Source organism: Mobula birostris, chromosome 24, assembly GCF_030028105.1.
Source record: "Mobula birostris isolate sMobBir1 chromosome 24, sMobBir1.hap1, whole genome shotgun sequence".
NCBI classification, from domain to species: Eukaryota; Metazoa; Chordata; class Chondrichthyes; order Myliobatiformes; family Myliobatidae; genus Mobula; species Mobula birostris.
In genome coordinates this window covers 36,739,071-36,755,337 of record NC_092393.1, presented here as the reverse complement: position 1 = coordinate 36,755,337, position 16,267 = coordinate 36,739,071, and the positions used below count along the sequence as shown (strand labels likewise).

General features: G+C 41.6%; 1 protein-coding gene across 1 annotated transcript in view; it reads left to right on the top strand.

The window, feature by feature from the left end:
* Positions 1–13,806, top strand: part of engase (endo-beta-N-acetylglucosaminidase) — a 72,981-nt gene extending 59,175 nt beyond the window's left edge. The window contains exons 13-14 of the mRNA XM_072242126.1: positions 42–156; positions 11,518–13,806. Of these exons, the coding sequence (XP_072098227.1) occupies positions 42–156; positions 11,518–11,913 (511 nt within the window). The 3' untranslated portion in view covers positions 11,914–13,806. The remainder of the gene's footprint in view (positions 1–41; positions 157–11,517) is intronic.
* Positions 13,807–16,267: the final 2,461 nt, after the last annotated feature.

Here is a 16,267-nt window from a genome sequence, read left to right as displayed (position 1 = left end):
ATTCTTTGGTGTAATTAGTAACTGGTTGTTCCATCACTCAGCTGCTTTCTCTTGGAGCTGACAGAATGCATTCTTCAGGACTTCTCTGTCAGCATTGCCCGTGAAGTGAAGGATGACAAGGACGTGCAATTTAAATGCAGAATCGGAGAAATCAAGGTAACTTAAGGACTTTTTTTTTGCCAGGGTATTAAAAAAATAAAACAATTGAAAGCTCATGTTCCAATTATAGAACTTCCATTGCTGTTTTGTTTGCTGCTGCAATGCTTGTACTCGAGCCATTGACTTTACAGATCTTGTTTATGCAGTGTCTATGGGTACTTAATCTTTGTAGCTGTTGTCAGTTAAAAGGCACTGTATAAATATAGGAATAGTTCTATTTATTCTTTTTTACCCTCTGCAAAATCAAAGGATTTCAAATTATGGCCATGCCATTGGTCTGACTTCAGCCCTCATCTGTTTCTCTTTACACAAAAAATAAGGTATATACACCAGGGTGTAATTTCATACTGTCTGACTTGTGTAGTGCTTGAGGGAAGGAAGGCATTTTTGCAAATGCTGAGAAAGATTGAAAGTGTTAAACATTCTATTGATCAGATGTGACACTTGGGGAAGGTATATGGAATGGATCATTTGATTACATCATCATATGACAACCAGGCAATTTAACTCAATTTAAAAGGATACTGTGGGAATCGGTGCCCAGCAAATCATTTATTTCCAACTTGTTCTACTCTGTGCACAACTCTCATATACAAAATAAGTTTACTGCATCGGTTTAGGATTCTTCTTCTGAAAGTTCAAAGGCTAAAATGAGAACAAAAAAAATTTATGCGTTAGGTCTGATGTAGATGGAAACCTGGCAACACAAAACAGAGAGAAACTGAAAAATTAAATAGAATTTTACTTTCTGAAGCTTAGTGGACCACTGTACATTTTCTATACGTCATTAATGGAAGGCAATTGACTCATTTTATTTCTTCACTAAGAGGTTCATTTTAACACCTATACAATTTTATAGAAAAAGTGAGAAACTAAGAACAGTGTAGGTGAAGGAGATTAGGACTTAAAACTTACACTTAATGAAAACATAAAACTCACATTTAATGAAATAAAACTGCCTCAGCATTTTGAAAAGGATTACGACACCAAGTAGCAACCTGAGTTTAAAAAAAAATCTTTTATAACTGTCCTTGCAGTGCATAAGATTATTAGAATGGCACAATGCTTTACAATATCAGTGATCCGGGTTCATTTCCAACAGCTGTCTGTAAAGAGTTTGTGTGTTTTCCCAGCGACTGCATGGGTTTCCTCAGGTGCTCTGGTTTCCTCCCACAGTCCAAAGACATACTGTTTGGTAGGTTAATTGGTCATTGTAAATTGTCTTGTGATTAGGCCAGGGTTAAGTTCGGGGTTTCTGGTTGACATGGCTCAAAAGGCCAGAAGGACTTACTCCGCACTGAATCTCCATAAATAAGTAAATTAAAAGTTCAAGCTTGTTGGGTTGTATTAATACTAGCCATTTTGACTCTGACTTTCAGATCCGATAAAGGGTTCGTACTCGAAATGTTGACTGTGCGTGTCTTTCCAATAGATGCTGCCCAATCCTCTTGAGTTCCTTCAACACCTTTTGTGTTGCCCCTGGTGATCCTGCTCATTTTTGACAATGGGTACAGATTGGCTTACATCCTGGGCCTTCTTTATGGACAAAATGCTGGAACTCTCAGTTTACTGTACTTGCGGGAGGAGGAAAAGTGTTAACAGCTGAAGTTGTAGCTGAACTAGCCTTTCATTAGTTGTATTTTTTTTCTCATTTACTCAAGGAGCGTCATCAGCTGATTCATTAACTGTTTCTCCCTCCACCATTGCTGCCTCATGCTAAAGGAGCACTTCTAGCATTTTCTATTTTTGTTTCTGATTTCTGGCATCTAAAGTTTTAACTTTGTCTCCCTAAGAGGAACTGATTATGATGCTAGTACCTACCCTTAGAGCCTTGTGGTGCCTCTCTTTGGTGTGGTTCTGTTGTAAGTATTATGTAGTTGCAAGTGTTATCCAGTGTTCTGTGCTCCATTGATTACAGTAACAAGGCAGTAATGATCTGTGGTTCATTACAAGGTGTACTCAATTTGAGGAAGTGATTGCAAAGAACTGAAAGTTGCATTCACACATACACACACACCTTTCTAAAGCTGACTTTAATTGCTCATCCTGCTTTCTCTGAAAAAGCCACACTGACTGTAGTAGTGGAAAAAATAATCCCACGATGCCATTATAGCCACGTAGTGAACTGAGCCCGGATGAACTGCTTCACATCTGAAGGACAGTGTCAGAAGATCACCTATTGCATTAAAGTTTCTATTGCAGATAAAGCAGGAAGTGAGGCTTTGCTCCCAAGTGGATTAGGCCCTCTGTATTCTTTTCCTTGACCTTCTTACAGAGTGGTTGAAGTTCCAATCAACTTGGCTGATGGGTACATCACAGTCCAATAATATACATTGTTAATTGACCTAAAATGCCAAATGAAAGCCAAAGTCATCACTGTACGGGCTCTACCTAGGATTAGCTCACGATCCAGTTGAACAGAAGCCTAAGATCTTGGTGGGGCTTGAAGGAGCACAATAGAACTAGTGTTTTTTGGACTGGAAGCTGGCCTGATGCAACATAACCCAAAGCCAGGGAACATTATCCAGATGTTTGAATGCTAATCAGGTTCCACCTCAGGATGGATGGTCCACATGCTGACTGCTCACTCTCATTTCCAACCAAGTGAATTTCTAAAGTCAGAGCTTTATTTGTCACGTGTATCAAAACATAACAGTAAAGTACATCATTTGCGTCAGCACCCAGCACAGTCTGAGGATGTACTAGGGCAACTTGCATCTGTTGCCATGGTGCTGCGACCAGCACAGCATGCCTACAACTTACTAACCCTAATCCGTACATACTTGGAATGTTGGAGGAAACCAGAGCATCTGGAGGAAGCCCATGTGTTCACGAGAAGGATATACCAACTCCTTACAGACAATGTTGTGAAATAAACTCCAATCACTGGACTTTAAAACGCCATGCTGACCCCTAACCGCTCTGCTATCACGCAGCACTATCCTTTTCTAATGCTGGAAAGCTATGGAAAGGACATGGCTCTTTTGCTGGATTAGAAAAACCATCTTGCAGTCTCTCTTTTAGATTAAGTTAAATTATGAGGACACGCAGTCCTCTTTTATTGTCATTTAGTAATGCATGCATTAAGAAATGATACAATGTTTTTCCAGAATGATATCACAGAAACACGTGACAAGCCGCCTTAAAAACTGACAAAAACCACATAATTATAACATATAGTTACAACAGTGCAAAGCAACACCGTAGTTTGATAAGAACAGACCATGGGCACGGTAAAGGTCTCAAAGTCTCTCGAAAGTCCCATCATCTCACGCAGACGGTGAACCTCCAGCGCCGCAAACTTGCTGATGCAGCATCCTGGAAGCATCCGACCACAGTCCGACTCCGAGTCCATCCGAAAACTCCGAGCCTCTGACCAGCTCTCTGACACCGAGCACCACCTCTGCCGAGTGCTTCGACCCCGGCCCTGGCAACAGGCAATAGGCAAAGCCGAGTATCTGGGACCTTCCCCTCCGGAGATTCTCGATCGCACAGTAGCAGCGGCAGCAATGCAGGCATTTCGGAAGTTTCTCTAGGTGTTCCTCCATGCTCCTCACGGCTGTCTCCCATCAAGTCAGGATTGTGCACGGCCCCCTAGTTAACACATCGATATCATTCGGAACGGCCGCGCGTGCTGCGTCGCACCGTCATCTTCTCCTCCTCCCTCCTCCTTCAATATCTGAGGTGGCTTTTGAGTTGCTGATAATACTCGAAGAGTCTTTGGCATACAAGCCAAAGAGACTGCTTATAGCAGAGCAAAAATTAGTGGGAAGTTAGAGGATTGGAAGACCTACAGAAGACAACTAAAATGGTCATTAAGAAAGTAAAGATGGAGTACGAAAGTAAGCTAGCCAATAATGTTAAAGAGGATACCAAAAGTTTATTCAGATACGTAAATTGTAAAGGAGAGGCGAGAGTGGATATCAGACACCTGGAAAATGATGCTGTAGAGGAAATAATGGTGAACAACGAGATGGCAGATGGACTGAATAAGTATTTTGCATCAGTCTTCACTGTGGAAGATATTAGCAGTATGGTGGGAGTTCCAGGTGTCAGGGGTCATGAAGTGTGTGAAGTTACCGTAACTAGAGAGAAGGTTCTTGGGAAACTGAAAGGTCTGAAAGTAGATAAGTCACCTGGACCAGATGGTGTACACCCTAGAGTTCTGAAAGAGGTTGCTGAAGAGATCGTGGAGGCATTAGTAATTATCTTTCAAGAATCACTAGATTCTGGAATGGTTCCGGAAGACTGGAAAATTGCAAATGTCACTCCACTCTTCAAGAAACAAGACAGGCAGAAGAAAGGAAACTGTAGGGCAGTTAGTCTGACGTCAATGGTTGGGAAGATGCTGGAGTAGATTGCTAAGGATGAGGACTCAGGGTACTTGGAGGAACAAGATAAAGTCGGCTGTAGTTAGCGTGGCTTCCTCAAGGGAGAATCTTTCCTGACAAATCTGTTGGGATTCTTGGAAGAAGTAACAGGCAGGGTAGAAAGGAGAACTGGTTGATGTTGTGTACTTGGATTTTCAGACAGCCTTTGACAAGGTGCCACACATGAGGCTGCTTAACAAGCTACAAGCCCACAATATTACAGGAAAGATTCTAGCATGGATAAAGCAGTGGCTGATTGCAGGAGGCAATGAGTGGGAATAAAGGGAGCCTTTTCTGACTGGCTGCTGGTGACATGGTGTTCCACAGGGGTTTGTGATGGAACCAATTCTTTTCCATTTTTTGTTAATGATTTGGATGATGGAATTGATAGCTTTGTTGCAAAGTTTGCAAATGATATGAAGATAGCCTGGGGGCTCAGGTAGTTTTGAGGAAGTAGAGAGGCTACAGAAGGACTCAGACAGATTAGGAGAATAGGCAAAGAAATGACAGATGGAGTATAATGTTGGGAAGTGTACGGTCATGCATTTGCGTAGAAGAAATGAAAGTAGAATATTTTCTAAATGGAGAGAAAATACAAAAACTGAGGTTCAAAGGGACTTGGAAGTCCTTGTGCAGGATTCCCTAAAGGTTAATTTGCAGGTTGAGTCTGGTGAGGAAGACAAATGTAATGTTAGCATTCATTTCAAGAGGACTAGGATATAAAAGCAAGTATGTAATGTTGAGACTTTATAAAGCACTGGCGAGGCCTCAGCAGGTTTGGGCCCCATATCTTAGAACGGATGTGCTAAAACTGGAGAAGGTTCAAAAGAGGTTCAGGAAAATTATCCCAGGATTGAATGGCTTGTCATATGAAGAGTGTCTGATGGATCTGGGCCTGTATTCTCTAGAATTCAGAAGATTGAGGGGTAACCTCATTGAAACCTATTGAATGGTGATAGACTGGATATGGAGAGGATATTTCCTATGGAGGGAGAGTCTAAGACCGGAGAGCACAGCCTCAGAATGGTGAGGCATTCTTTTAGAATAGAGATGTGAAGGAATTTCTTTAGCTAGAGAGTGGTGAGTCTGTGGAAGTTTTTGCTACAGAGAGCTATGGAGGCCAAGTCTTTATGTGTTTTTAAGGCAGAGATGGATGGATTCTTGATTGGTCAGGGCATGAAGGGATATGGGGAGAAGGCTGGAAATTGGGGCTGAGAGGAAAATTGGGACAGCCATGATAAAATGGACTCGATGGGCCAAATGGCCTAATTCCGCTCCTATATTTGATGGTCTTATAGTCTAGATACTTGAAGACCAATTAAATTATCTTTTCACCCAATATTATCAGCAGTTAGTGAAGTTGGCATCAGAGAAAACATTATGTAAAGATGGGCATTGATTAAGCAGGAGGTAGTGCTTGCTACTTTTAGAAGCAATGATGTAGGAGATTCTCATATTTGTGCAAAAGATTAATATAGCATCACATGGGTGACACGTAAAAATGTTATCTTTTTCAGAAGTACAAAATTCGGAGAAAGAAGCCTTAATTCCAGTTTATAGAGAGTGTCCACTGTTGTGAGAAATAAAATCACAATGATTTACTGATTTACATATATTGAACTTTATCTGTAGACCAATCTATTTTACCTTGCATGATACAGTTGACTGCCATGTTTCAGCTGTTGGATTAACTGAAATACACCCCTGCTGAAATATAAAAATTTCAGAAGCCAAATAAAATTCACTAGCTGCACAGAATGAGTAGGTGTATAGACAGTTTTTTTTTGCAACTTACATTTATAGATGCATGAGTAACTCATATAACATTGTTACAGAAATTCATGATATGGATTTCTTGGAGTGCATCCCACCGAAATGTGGTGGTTGCCTGTGAGAAACACAGGCTGGCAGGTGATAGGTGAATCCAGGTGAGGGGGATTGTAGGTATGTGGGGGAGAGGTGGGATAAAAGGTGGAAGAGGTAAAGGGCTGAAGAAGAAATGGTTGCCTATATTGTTTCACCAAATGTATTATCCTTTGACTTGTTCTGGTCAGAAAAGAAAAATGTATGCTTTTTTAGAATGCAGCACATTACTACAGAAACTGTGATACTTTTTTTTCCTCTGATATGTGGCAAAGCGGCTTACTGCGTACAAACAAATAGCTCTATCATTTGGTGCAGATAATCTGTTTTAGATATATTGTTGTGAAATAAGTATTGTCCAGTGCACAACATCTTTCCTCAGTGCATCAAATGATACTTGATGTAGTATTCCTTTACTTTTGCACATCACAAGAACGTAAGAAATAAGAGCAGGAGTCGGCCATCTGGCCTGTTGAGCCTGATGTGCCATACAATAAAACCATGGTTGATTTAGTTGTGGACTCGGCTCCACCTACCTCCCTTTTCCTCATAATCATTAATTCCCCTGCTGTGCAAAAATTTATCTAACAGTGTCTTAAATATATTTAATGAGGTAGACTTTACATAAGAGAGCAGGCTGTGCCTTTCTTTAAAGTCTAATCTGTAAGGTTACACTCTCTCTATACTCTAATTGAACTTGGTGTACAAAAAAGTTCTTTGAAATTATAAATTAACCAAATCTAACTGTCATAATTAAGCAGCAAGTCCACTGCCTGTTAGCTAGCTTCAGACAATTGCATATTTTATTAAAATAGACTCCATAATCCTTTGTGTGTTTTGGATCTTAATGAGCTTCTGGAGAAGGACAATTTTATTGCTCTACCTGCTGTTCCACAAGTTGTATACAATAATCTCTTTTGTCAGAAGAGACAATTCCTCTATTTATTCTAAGTCCCTCATGAATCTGACACCTGTTATTGCATCTCCTGTCCCGCTTCTGTCTTTTCTGCAGATCACAGGTTCTTTAATCTTGGCTCATGACTTCCCTTTCCTGGTATTATCCTAGTAAACTCAATTCTCTCTCTAAGACTAGGACAGACTTGACAAATTGTGGAACTTAGATAAGACAGGACACCATATCAGAATATCTTAACCAGTGATTTGCTAAGGTTTAGATTGTAAATAGAGAAGAGAAGGGAGTAAAGAACTTGAGGCTGATTCAAAGTTCAAAACAAATTTGTTATGAAAATATGTATATGTCATCATATGCTACCCTGAGATTCATTTTATTGCAGGCATTCATAGTAGAACAAAGAGTTACAATAGAATCAATGAAAATCTATACACAAAGACTGACAAATAACCAATGTGCAAAAAGACAAACCGTGCAAATACAAAAAAAATGATAATATAAATAAATATTACTGAGAATACTGGTTGGATCTGTTGAAGATTGCACTGGTGAACCATGACGACATGTTACAGGCAGCTTACAGAACTTCTAAATGTACTTCTGAATTACTCTCACTGCAAACTGCAGTCTGTAATTTCCCTTTAAGCAACATTATTTTGAACTGTCATAATGAACTCTTGATTCCACGGTCTTCTGAGGGACTCGGCAGATTCAACTCTCAGGCACGCAGGTTTGGCGTCTTTAAGTGGACGAAGTACACTGCCATGGCCAAAAGTGGGGGAGGAAGGGAGGACTCAACGCCAGGCCAAAAAGCCAAGGAATTAAACTCCCTCTCTCCAGCATCTTGTTGGCAAGTGGAGAGGATTGCTTTGAGTAAGCCCATAGGCCATAAGACATAGGAGTAGAATTAGACCATTTGGCCCTTCAAGTTTGCTCTACCATTTAATAATCATGGTTGATCCTCTTTTTCTTAAAAGTAGACTGGGCTGGTTCAAGGACTCATCAGAGGATCTGAATGAATACACCATAGTTGTCATGGGCTCTGTAAAAAGTTGAGATGAGTGTATCCTCACAAAATCATTCAAAGTCTTCCCTAACCAGATGCCTTGGATGAACCTTGAGATCTACAAACTGCTGAGGGTCAGATCAGTGGAACTGAGGTCTGGTGACCAAGTTAAATACAAGAGGTCCAGGTATATCACTGGAAAGCCATCTTGCATGCTCAACAGCTGTGTCAGGGCTCCTACAAAGTGAAACCAACTGATATAGGTGACAAGGCTTTGATCGCAGATGAGCTCAATGTCTTTTAGGAATCAGAATTGGATTTAATATGACTGGCATATAGTGCAAAAAAAATGTAGTGAGGTAGTGCTCCTGTTCAATGTCCATTCAGAAATCGGATGGCAGAGGGAAAGAAGCTGTTCCTGAGTTACTGAGTGTGTGCCTCCAGGCTCCTGTACCTCCTCCCCTGATGATAGCAATGAGAAGAGAGTATGTCCTGGGTGACGAGGGTCTTTAATGATGGATGCCGCCTTTTTGAGTCATCGCTCCTTGAACGTGTCCTGGGTGCATGGAGGCTAGTGCCCATGATGGAGCTGACTGAGTTCACAACTTTCTGTAGTTTCTTTTGATCCTGCACAATAGCTCCCACCCCACTATACCAGATGGTGGTGCACCCAGTTAGAATGCTCTCCACAGTACATCTGTAGAAATTTGTGAATGCCTTTGGTGACATACCGATTTTCCTCAAACTCCTCGTGAAATATAGCTGCTGTCATGCCTCCTTTGCTACTGCATCGATATGTTGGGCGCAGGATAGATCCTCAATGACGTTGATACCCAGGAACTTGAAATTGCTCACTCTTTCGACTTCTGACCCTCCATAAGGACTAGTGTGTGTTCCCTCATCTTGCCTTTCCTGAAGTCCATGATCATTTCTTTGAGTGCAAGGTTGTTGCTGCGACACCACTCAACCAGCTGATCTATCTGGCTCCTGTACGCCTTCTCGTCATCAGCTGAAATTCTGCCAACAATAGTTGTGTTGTTAGCAAACTTATAGATGGCATTTGAGCTCTGCCTAGCCATAGTCATGAGTGTAGAGAGAGTAGAGCAGTGAACTAAGCACTCATCCTTGAGGTGTGCCGGTGTTGATTGTCAGCAAGGTGGGGATGTTATTTCCAATCCTCACAGACTCTGGTCTTCCAGTGAGGAAGTCAAGGATCCAGTTGTAGAGGGAGGTACAAAGACCCGGGTTTTGAAACTTTTCGATAACGACTGTAGGAATGATTCTGTTAAATGCCGAGCTGTAATCAATAAACAGCATCCTGACTTAAGTATTAGTGTTGCTCAGGTTACCCAAGGCCACGTGAAGAGCCAATGACATTGCATCTGCTGTATGTAGACGTATTGTGGTATTAGGCAAATTGTAGTGGGTCTAGATCCTTGCTGAGACAAACTCTCACAGCCCTCGATACCCCATGATTTCAGTCTCTGAGGCAGACATGAGAGCATCCTTGAGGAGGGAAAACTCACAGAAGGCATCTGGCCCAGACGGGGTACCTGGCCAAGTATTAAAGACCTGTGCTGATCAAATGGCTGGAATGTTCACTGACACCTTTAAATTCTCACTTCAACAGTCTGATGTACCCACCTGCTTCAAGCAGGCTTCAATTATACTGCTGCCTAAGAAGAACCTGGTACTCTGCCTCAAATACCATCATCCAGAAGCACTTATATCCACTGTGATGAAGTGCTTTGAGAGGTTGGTGATGAAACATAACAACTCCTGCCTGAGAAATGACTTGGATCCTCTTCAGTTTGCCTACTGTCACAACAGGTCAACAGCTGATGCAATTTCACTTAATCCGAGATCATCTGGACAGCGAAGATGCATACATCAGGATGCTCTTCATTGACTACAACTTGGCATTCAATACTATTGCCCCTTCGAAACTAATGAATAAGCTTCAAGTCCTAGGCCTCAATACCCCCTTGGGCAACTGGATCCTTGATTTCCCACTTGCAGACCCTAGTCGGTTCAGATTGGCAGCAACATTTCCTCCACAATCACCATCAGCACAGGTGCATCTTCACCCCCTGCTCTGCTCGCTTTATTCTTTTGATTGTGAGGTTAAGCACAGCTCCAGTATCGTATTTAAATTTGCTGACGACACCACTGTCATTGACTGAATCAAAGGTGGTGACGAATCAGCGTATAGGAGGGAGATCGAAAATCCGAGCAACAATGTCTCACTCAATGCCGGTAAGACCAAGGAGATGATTATAGACTTCAGGAGGAGGAAACTGGAGCTTCTTGAGCCAGTCCTCATTGGGGGATCAGGAGTGGAGAGGGTCTGCAACTTTAAACTTCTCAGTGTTATCATTTCAGAGGATCTGTACTGGGTCCAGCACATAAATGTCATCACAAAGAAAGCAGAACAGAGCCTCTGCTTCCTTTGAAATTTGTGAAGATTTGGCATGACATCTAAAACTTTGACCAACTTCTATAGATGTGCGGTGGGAAGTATATTGACTGGTTGATCACGGCCTGGAATGGCAACACCATGTCCTGGAATGGAAAATCCTACAAAAAGTAGTGGATCCAGCCTAGTCCATCTTGGGTAAAGCCCTCCCCACATTGAGCCCATCTACAAGGAGTGCAGTTGCAAGAAAGCAGCATCCATCGTCAAAGACCCCCCACCATCCAGACCATGCTCTCTTCTTGCTGCTGCCATAAGGAAGAAGGTACAGGAGCCTCAGGACTCGCCCCACCAGGTTCAAGAACAGTTATTACCCCTCAACCATCAGACTCTTGAACCAGAGGGGATAACTTCACTCAACTTCGCTTGTCCCATCACTGAACTGTTCCCAAAACCTATGGGCTCACTTTCAAGGACACTTCACCTCCTGTTCTTGATAATTCTTGCTTATTTATTTATTGTTATTATTTCTTTTATTCCTCTCTCTTTTTGTATTTGCTCAGTTTGTGTTTTCTTTTTGCATATTGGTTGTTGTCCATCCTGTTGGTCTGGTCTTTCATTGATTCTATTGTATTTCTTGTATTTACTGTGATGGCCATCAAGAAAATGAATTTCAGGGTTGCATATGGTGACATATATATACTTAGATAATAAGTTTACTTTGATATCTTCTGTGCAGAAAATACATCGAGTAATTCAAGGTGTGTGATTAAATTATGTGTTTTTTTTTAAGATTCTGGATGCTGCCGAATTAAGTGTGGAACATATTCCAGTTGAGAAGCTCACCATTTTCAATATTTTATGGAGAAAGGTACATGAAGCTGAAGACCAGCTGTCTCTGAGTGTCACACTGCAGTGGACTTATCCTCCAAACACAGCAAGTTGCTTCAAGATATATTGTCAAGGAATAAGCCAATATCAAGACCAAAAGGTTGCTAAGTCTGAATTGATTTGTGTTGGCCGAACACATGCAAACTTTTACCGTGTGGTGGGCCTGCGGGTTCATAATGCTCCAGTGGGTAAGGCCTGTCAGGTAGAGTTTCTAATCCAGCCAGTGAGTCGGGCAGGCTTTTTGGTGAATCAGTCAGCTTGGGGAAAGTTAACACTGAACTACAAACATCCACACTGAAAAAGTGGTGTGCAGCATTTGTCTTTTGGTGGTCGAAACACCATAAGCGCAGACTTGTGCTGCTTTGTATTTGCATCTGGGGCTTTTCAGCAGTCTGTCAGCCTTTATTGACGATTGTGACTAATGAAACAACTGTGTCACTTCCATGCAATTGTTACACAAGAACAGAAAGTTTGAAGTTTATCAGTTGCATTGAGACAAATATTTCTTGTTCCTGGCTATTCTGTGTTTCTGAATACTTTTTCTATTAAAATTAAGAATTCTTTCCTGAGAGAGAATGCCTTGAATAAAATATCTTTAGAATTTCTTGTATGTTACTGTTAACTTATTAAGCATGAGCTATAGTCTTTCTGTCACATCTCTGTGGGCAACATTTTCAGGCATCAGTTCCTGAAGCAGAGTGTACCTCAGTTTGTTACGGTGTTGATTAAAAATCCAATGTTGCACTTCCTTGGGTCTTTCGAATTGCAATCATATAATTGTGCTCCTTACATTGTAGAAATAACACTTTAAGTCATATTTCCAGCAGTAATATTATTTGAGATCACAAGTGAGAGGTTTTTGGGTCTATAAATCCTACAAGTTTCAAACCTCACTGACTGAGATTTCTGAGTTGCTGGATTCTTTCAGTAAAGGCAGATCCATCAAACGGTGACTGAAAAGATTTTCTTGGCAGCAGCTTCCTCTTTGTGGCCGCTCCCATTTTATCCATTGAAAACAATCAATTAGCAAGGATTGATGCCATGGAAACACGTAGAACATTTCCTTTAACGTGCAGTAGCTTTCCCAAGGACAAAAATTGTGGTATTACTTAAATTCAGTTCCTCAATACAGTAGTCAGATCTTTTTGAATGTAGAATTTGAAAAGTTGCAGCTCAGCAGTTAGTGACTTTCATTTGTGTTTCTGAAATTTGAGACCCTTGTCTGAAGTCTCTGCAACGTGGAAGCCAGTGCACACTCAATTCTCCACTATCTTTTGGGAGTGAAAAACAGCTTGTGGATGCATTCATAGTCATAGTACATCTCTCCCAGACAACACAGGGTCACTAGATACTCAATTGTCTCTGTTGGATTGGGCAGGCTTTACTACTCACAAGCTTGACATTAGACTCTCAATATACTCTATTCTGAGTTCTGTTATGAAAAAAATTGTGAATATGATCAAAGCAGAAAAGTATTTGGGATGGTATTGAGAGCAGAGCCCATGCATCAGAGCCACACAGAATCTTTAGAAGGGGTGTACCACCTCAGAGCCTGTCCACCTGCCTGCCCTGAGACATGTAATCAAAAACCTTGGAAAAACTCCTATAGCTGTCTGGTGGAAAGTTTATTGACTAGTGGCATTATGGCCTGGTATGGGAACACCAGGGCTGGTGGTGTAGTGGCATCAGCACTGGACTTCAAGGCAGATGGTCTTGAGTTCAAACCCCGGCTACTTCCGTATCTTGCCATGAAAATCCTGTGGTCCATGAGGTCATGAAGAGTTGGACTCGACTTAAGGACTGAACAACAACAAATAGGAACACCAATACCTTTGAGTGAAAAATCCTATGAAAGCTGATAGTTTTGTCCCAGTACGTCACAGGTAAAGCCCTCCCAACCATTAAGCACATCTACATGAAACGTTGCTGTACAAAAGCAGCATCCATCGTCAAAGATCCTCACTGCCCTGGCCATGCATTTTTCTCACTTGCTGCCATCAGGTAGAAGGTACAGGTGCCTCACACCACCAAGTTCAGGAACAGTTACTACCCCTCAACCATCAGGCTTTTCAACAAAAGTGGATAGCTGCACTCATTCTACTTCAGGTGTTCCCACAGCCAATGATCTCACTTTAAGGCAAACACGAGAAAATCTGCAGATGCTGGAAATCCAAGCAACACACACAAAATGCTGGTGAACGCAGCAGGCCAGGCAGCATCTCTAGGAGGAGGTACAGTTGATGTTTCAGGCCGAGACCCTTCGTCAGGACTTACAGTCGATGTTTCGGGCCGAGACCCTTCATTCTGATGAAAGGTTTTGGCCCGAAACGTCGACTGTACTTCTTCCTATAGATGCTGCCTGGCCTGCTGCGTTCACCAGCATTTTGTGTGTGTTGCTTGCATCTCACTTTAAGGACTCTTTATCTTGTTATTTCATGCTCTTGTTATTTATTTCTATTTGTTTATATTTGTATTTGTGCAATTTGTCATCTTCTATGCTTTTGCTCTTTCATTAATCCTGTTTATGGTTACTGTTCAATTGATCTGCTGACTATGCCCACAGGAAAATTAATCTCTCAGGGTTGTATGTGGTGACATGTATGTACTCTGATAATAAACTTACTTGGAAGTTTGGAAGGAAGACATCCTTGTTCCTGACCAAATGGCTGCATTAGGAAGACTGTTTTCTGTTATTTCCTGACAGCTGGGCACACACAGATTACCTGCTGGCTCTCAGGGTAAAATGATGGAATTGTGGCTGTAGGGGAACAAATGGTAAAAATCAAAAGACAGCTCTGTGCAACACAATCAACAAATTCAGCTGAGAGGTGAGTGGCAGGAGAGCCTCATCCGCAAAGTGTGTGAGGGAAGAAGAGTTCAACCTTAGTTGGGACTTTACTTGCTCAGAGAACAGTAGGTCCATGGAAGAAGTTAACAGTCTGTAGAGTGAGGGCTGATTCAATTTGTCTGTTGATAGTGCTGCTATGCTTCCTGTTTAGGGTTTGCATTGAGCCAGAAGTAGGTACCAAATAATGTGTGAGAAACAGTTCCCAGAAAGGATCAAAGGAAAACTTCCCGATTATTAAATTCCTCCATGGAAAATGCAATGTAACTCAGTAGGTAAGAAATCAATAGTGTATGTTGTTGTCCCTTTTCACACCTTGAGCATTTTTTTTTTGCCATTTCCTTAACACACAACCAGCACAGATGGAAAGGGGCCAACTTCCAACCCTGGATGCTTTCAAGAAAGAGATGGATAGAGCTCTTAAAGATAGCGGAATCAAAGGTTATGGGGATAAGGCAGGAACTGGATACTGACTGTGGATGATCAGCCATGATCACAGTGAATGGCGGTGCTGGCTCGAAGGGCCAAATGGCCTACTCCTGCACCTATTGTCTATAACTGGATTTGAACAAGGGACCATTCACCTCAAAGTCCGGTGCTGATGCCACTACGCCACCAGCCAGCTTATTAGTTTATGAGCAGTAGAGATAGGCCAGCTGCTTTTATCCTGGTCAACATGTTTCTATGCTTGTGTGAAGTAGGAGGTTACTTGGGGATGAAACAAAACCAATTTTGCAGAGATCACATTCTGATAACTTTTTGTCTATTATCTTGATAGTCTGTCTCTGCACTTCTCCAGCTCCAGGATGAAGTGGAACATGGAGAAAGACATCTTCATGGGGTCCAAAATAGAAATGACAGTCAGAGGCTGGACAGAAATCCCAGCAAGACTTAAGTGCCACTCAATTTGTGGATTAACTGAAGCTAATACCCTTTAGCAACTTGCCAGATGATGCACACTTAACCATTTCTTACTGATGGCCACTTCAGTAAGGGCAACTACTAATAGAATTCTCTAGGATGTTGCCTGGTTATTTTTGTCACTGAGTAATTAGCCTGATGCTGTATTTTTATTTCCTCTGTTCTTTTTCTCCTTTTCAGTTAAATTCACTGACTTCCCAGCTGGAGTTTCAAGATCACAAGAGGTGTTATATATTTAGGAGTTAATTTTTCCTGCATTAGAGTGGATACTGCAGACAGCAATACATCAGGGTTGCATGTTCATCCATCTTTCATACATGCAGAGCAGGAGGTCAAAACTTAGATGAGAGCCCCAACGTATCTGCTTCTTCCTCTTTCATCTTCCATCCCTGGAACCAGTCTTACTGTTGACTCAACATATTCCAAAGACGTGTGCTTCTGACCTCTTGAGTTTTGCTCCAACTGAAGACGATGGTAAAAACTTTTCCTCTCAAACTTTCAAACTATCAAGTTGCACTCCAACAGGCTGGCATTGTTAGCCTGGTGTAAGCAGCTGGCAGGCAAAGCACACCTTTTTCAGTTGGTCTGTGCAATTGGTCAATTTTTTGTGATCTTTAAAGGTTGAGGCACGTTAATACACCCAACTCTGGCTAAAATGGAGGCAAGTTGAATTAGGGTTGAATCTCTTTAGACTGTGCAAACAAAGAGGTCATGCATATAGGAAGGGAAAGCTAAGGGCCGAGTGATTGTTAGATGGAAACATCGTTCCTGCTGTTTATAAATGTAATTACTATCTCCAACTTCCAGAAAAAAGAACACCACATAATTTCACTGGATACAATACTCCTTCCTTCTGACTTGACCAGAGGAATTACAGACAACACCA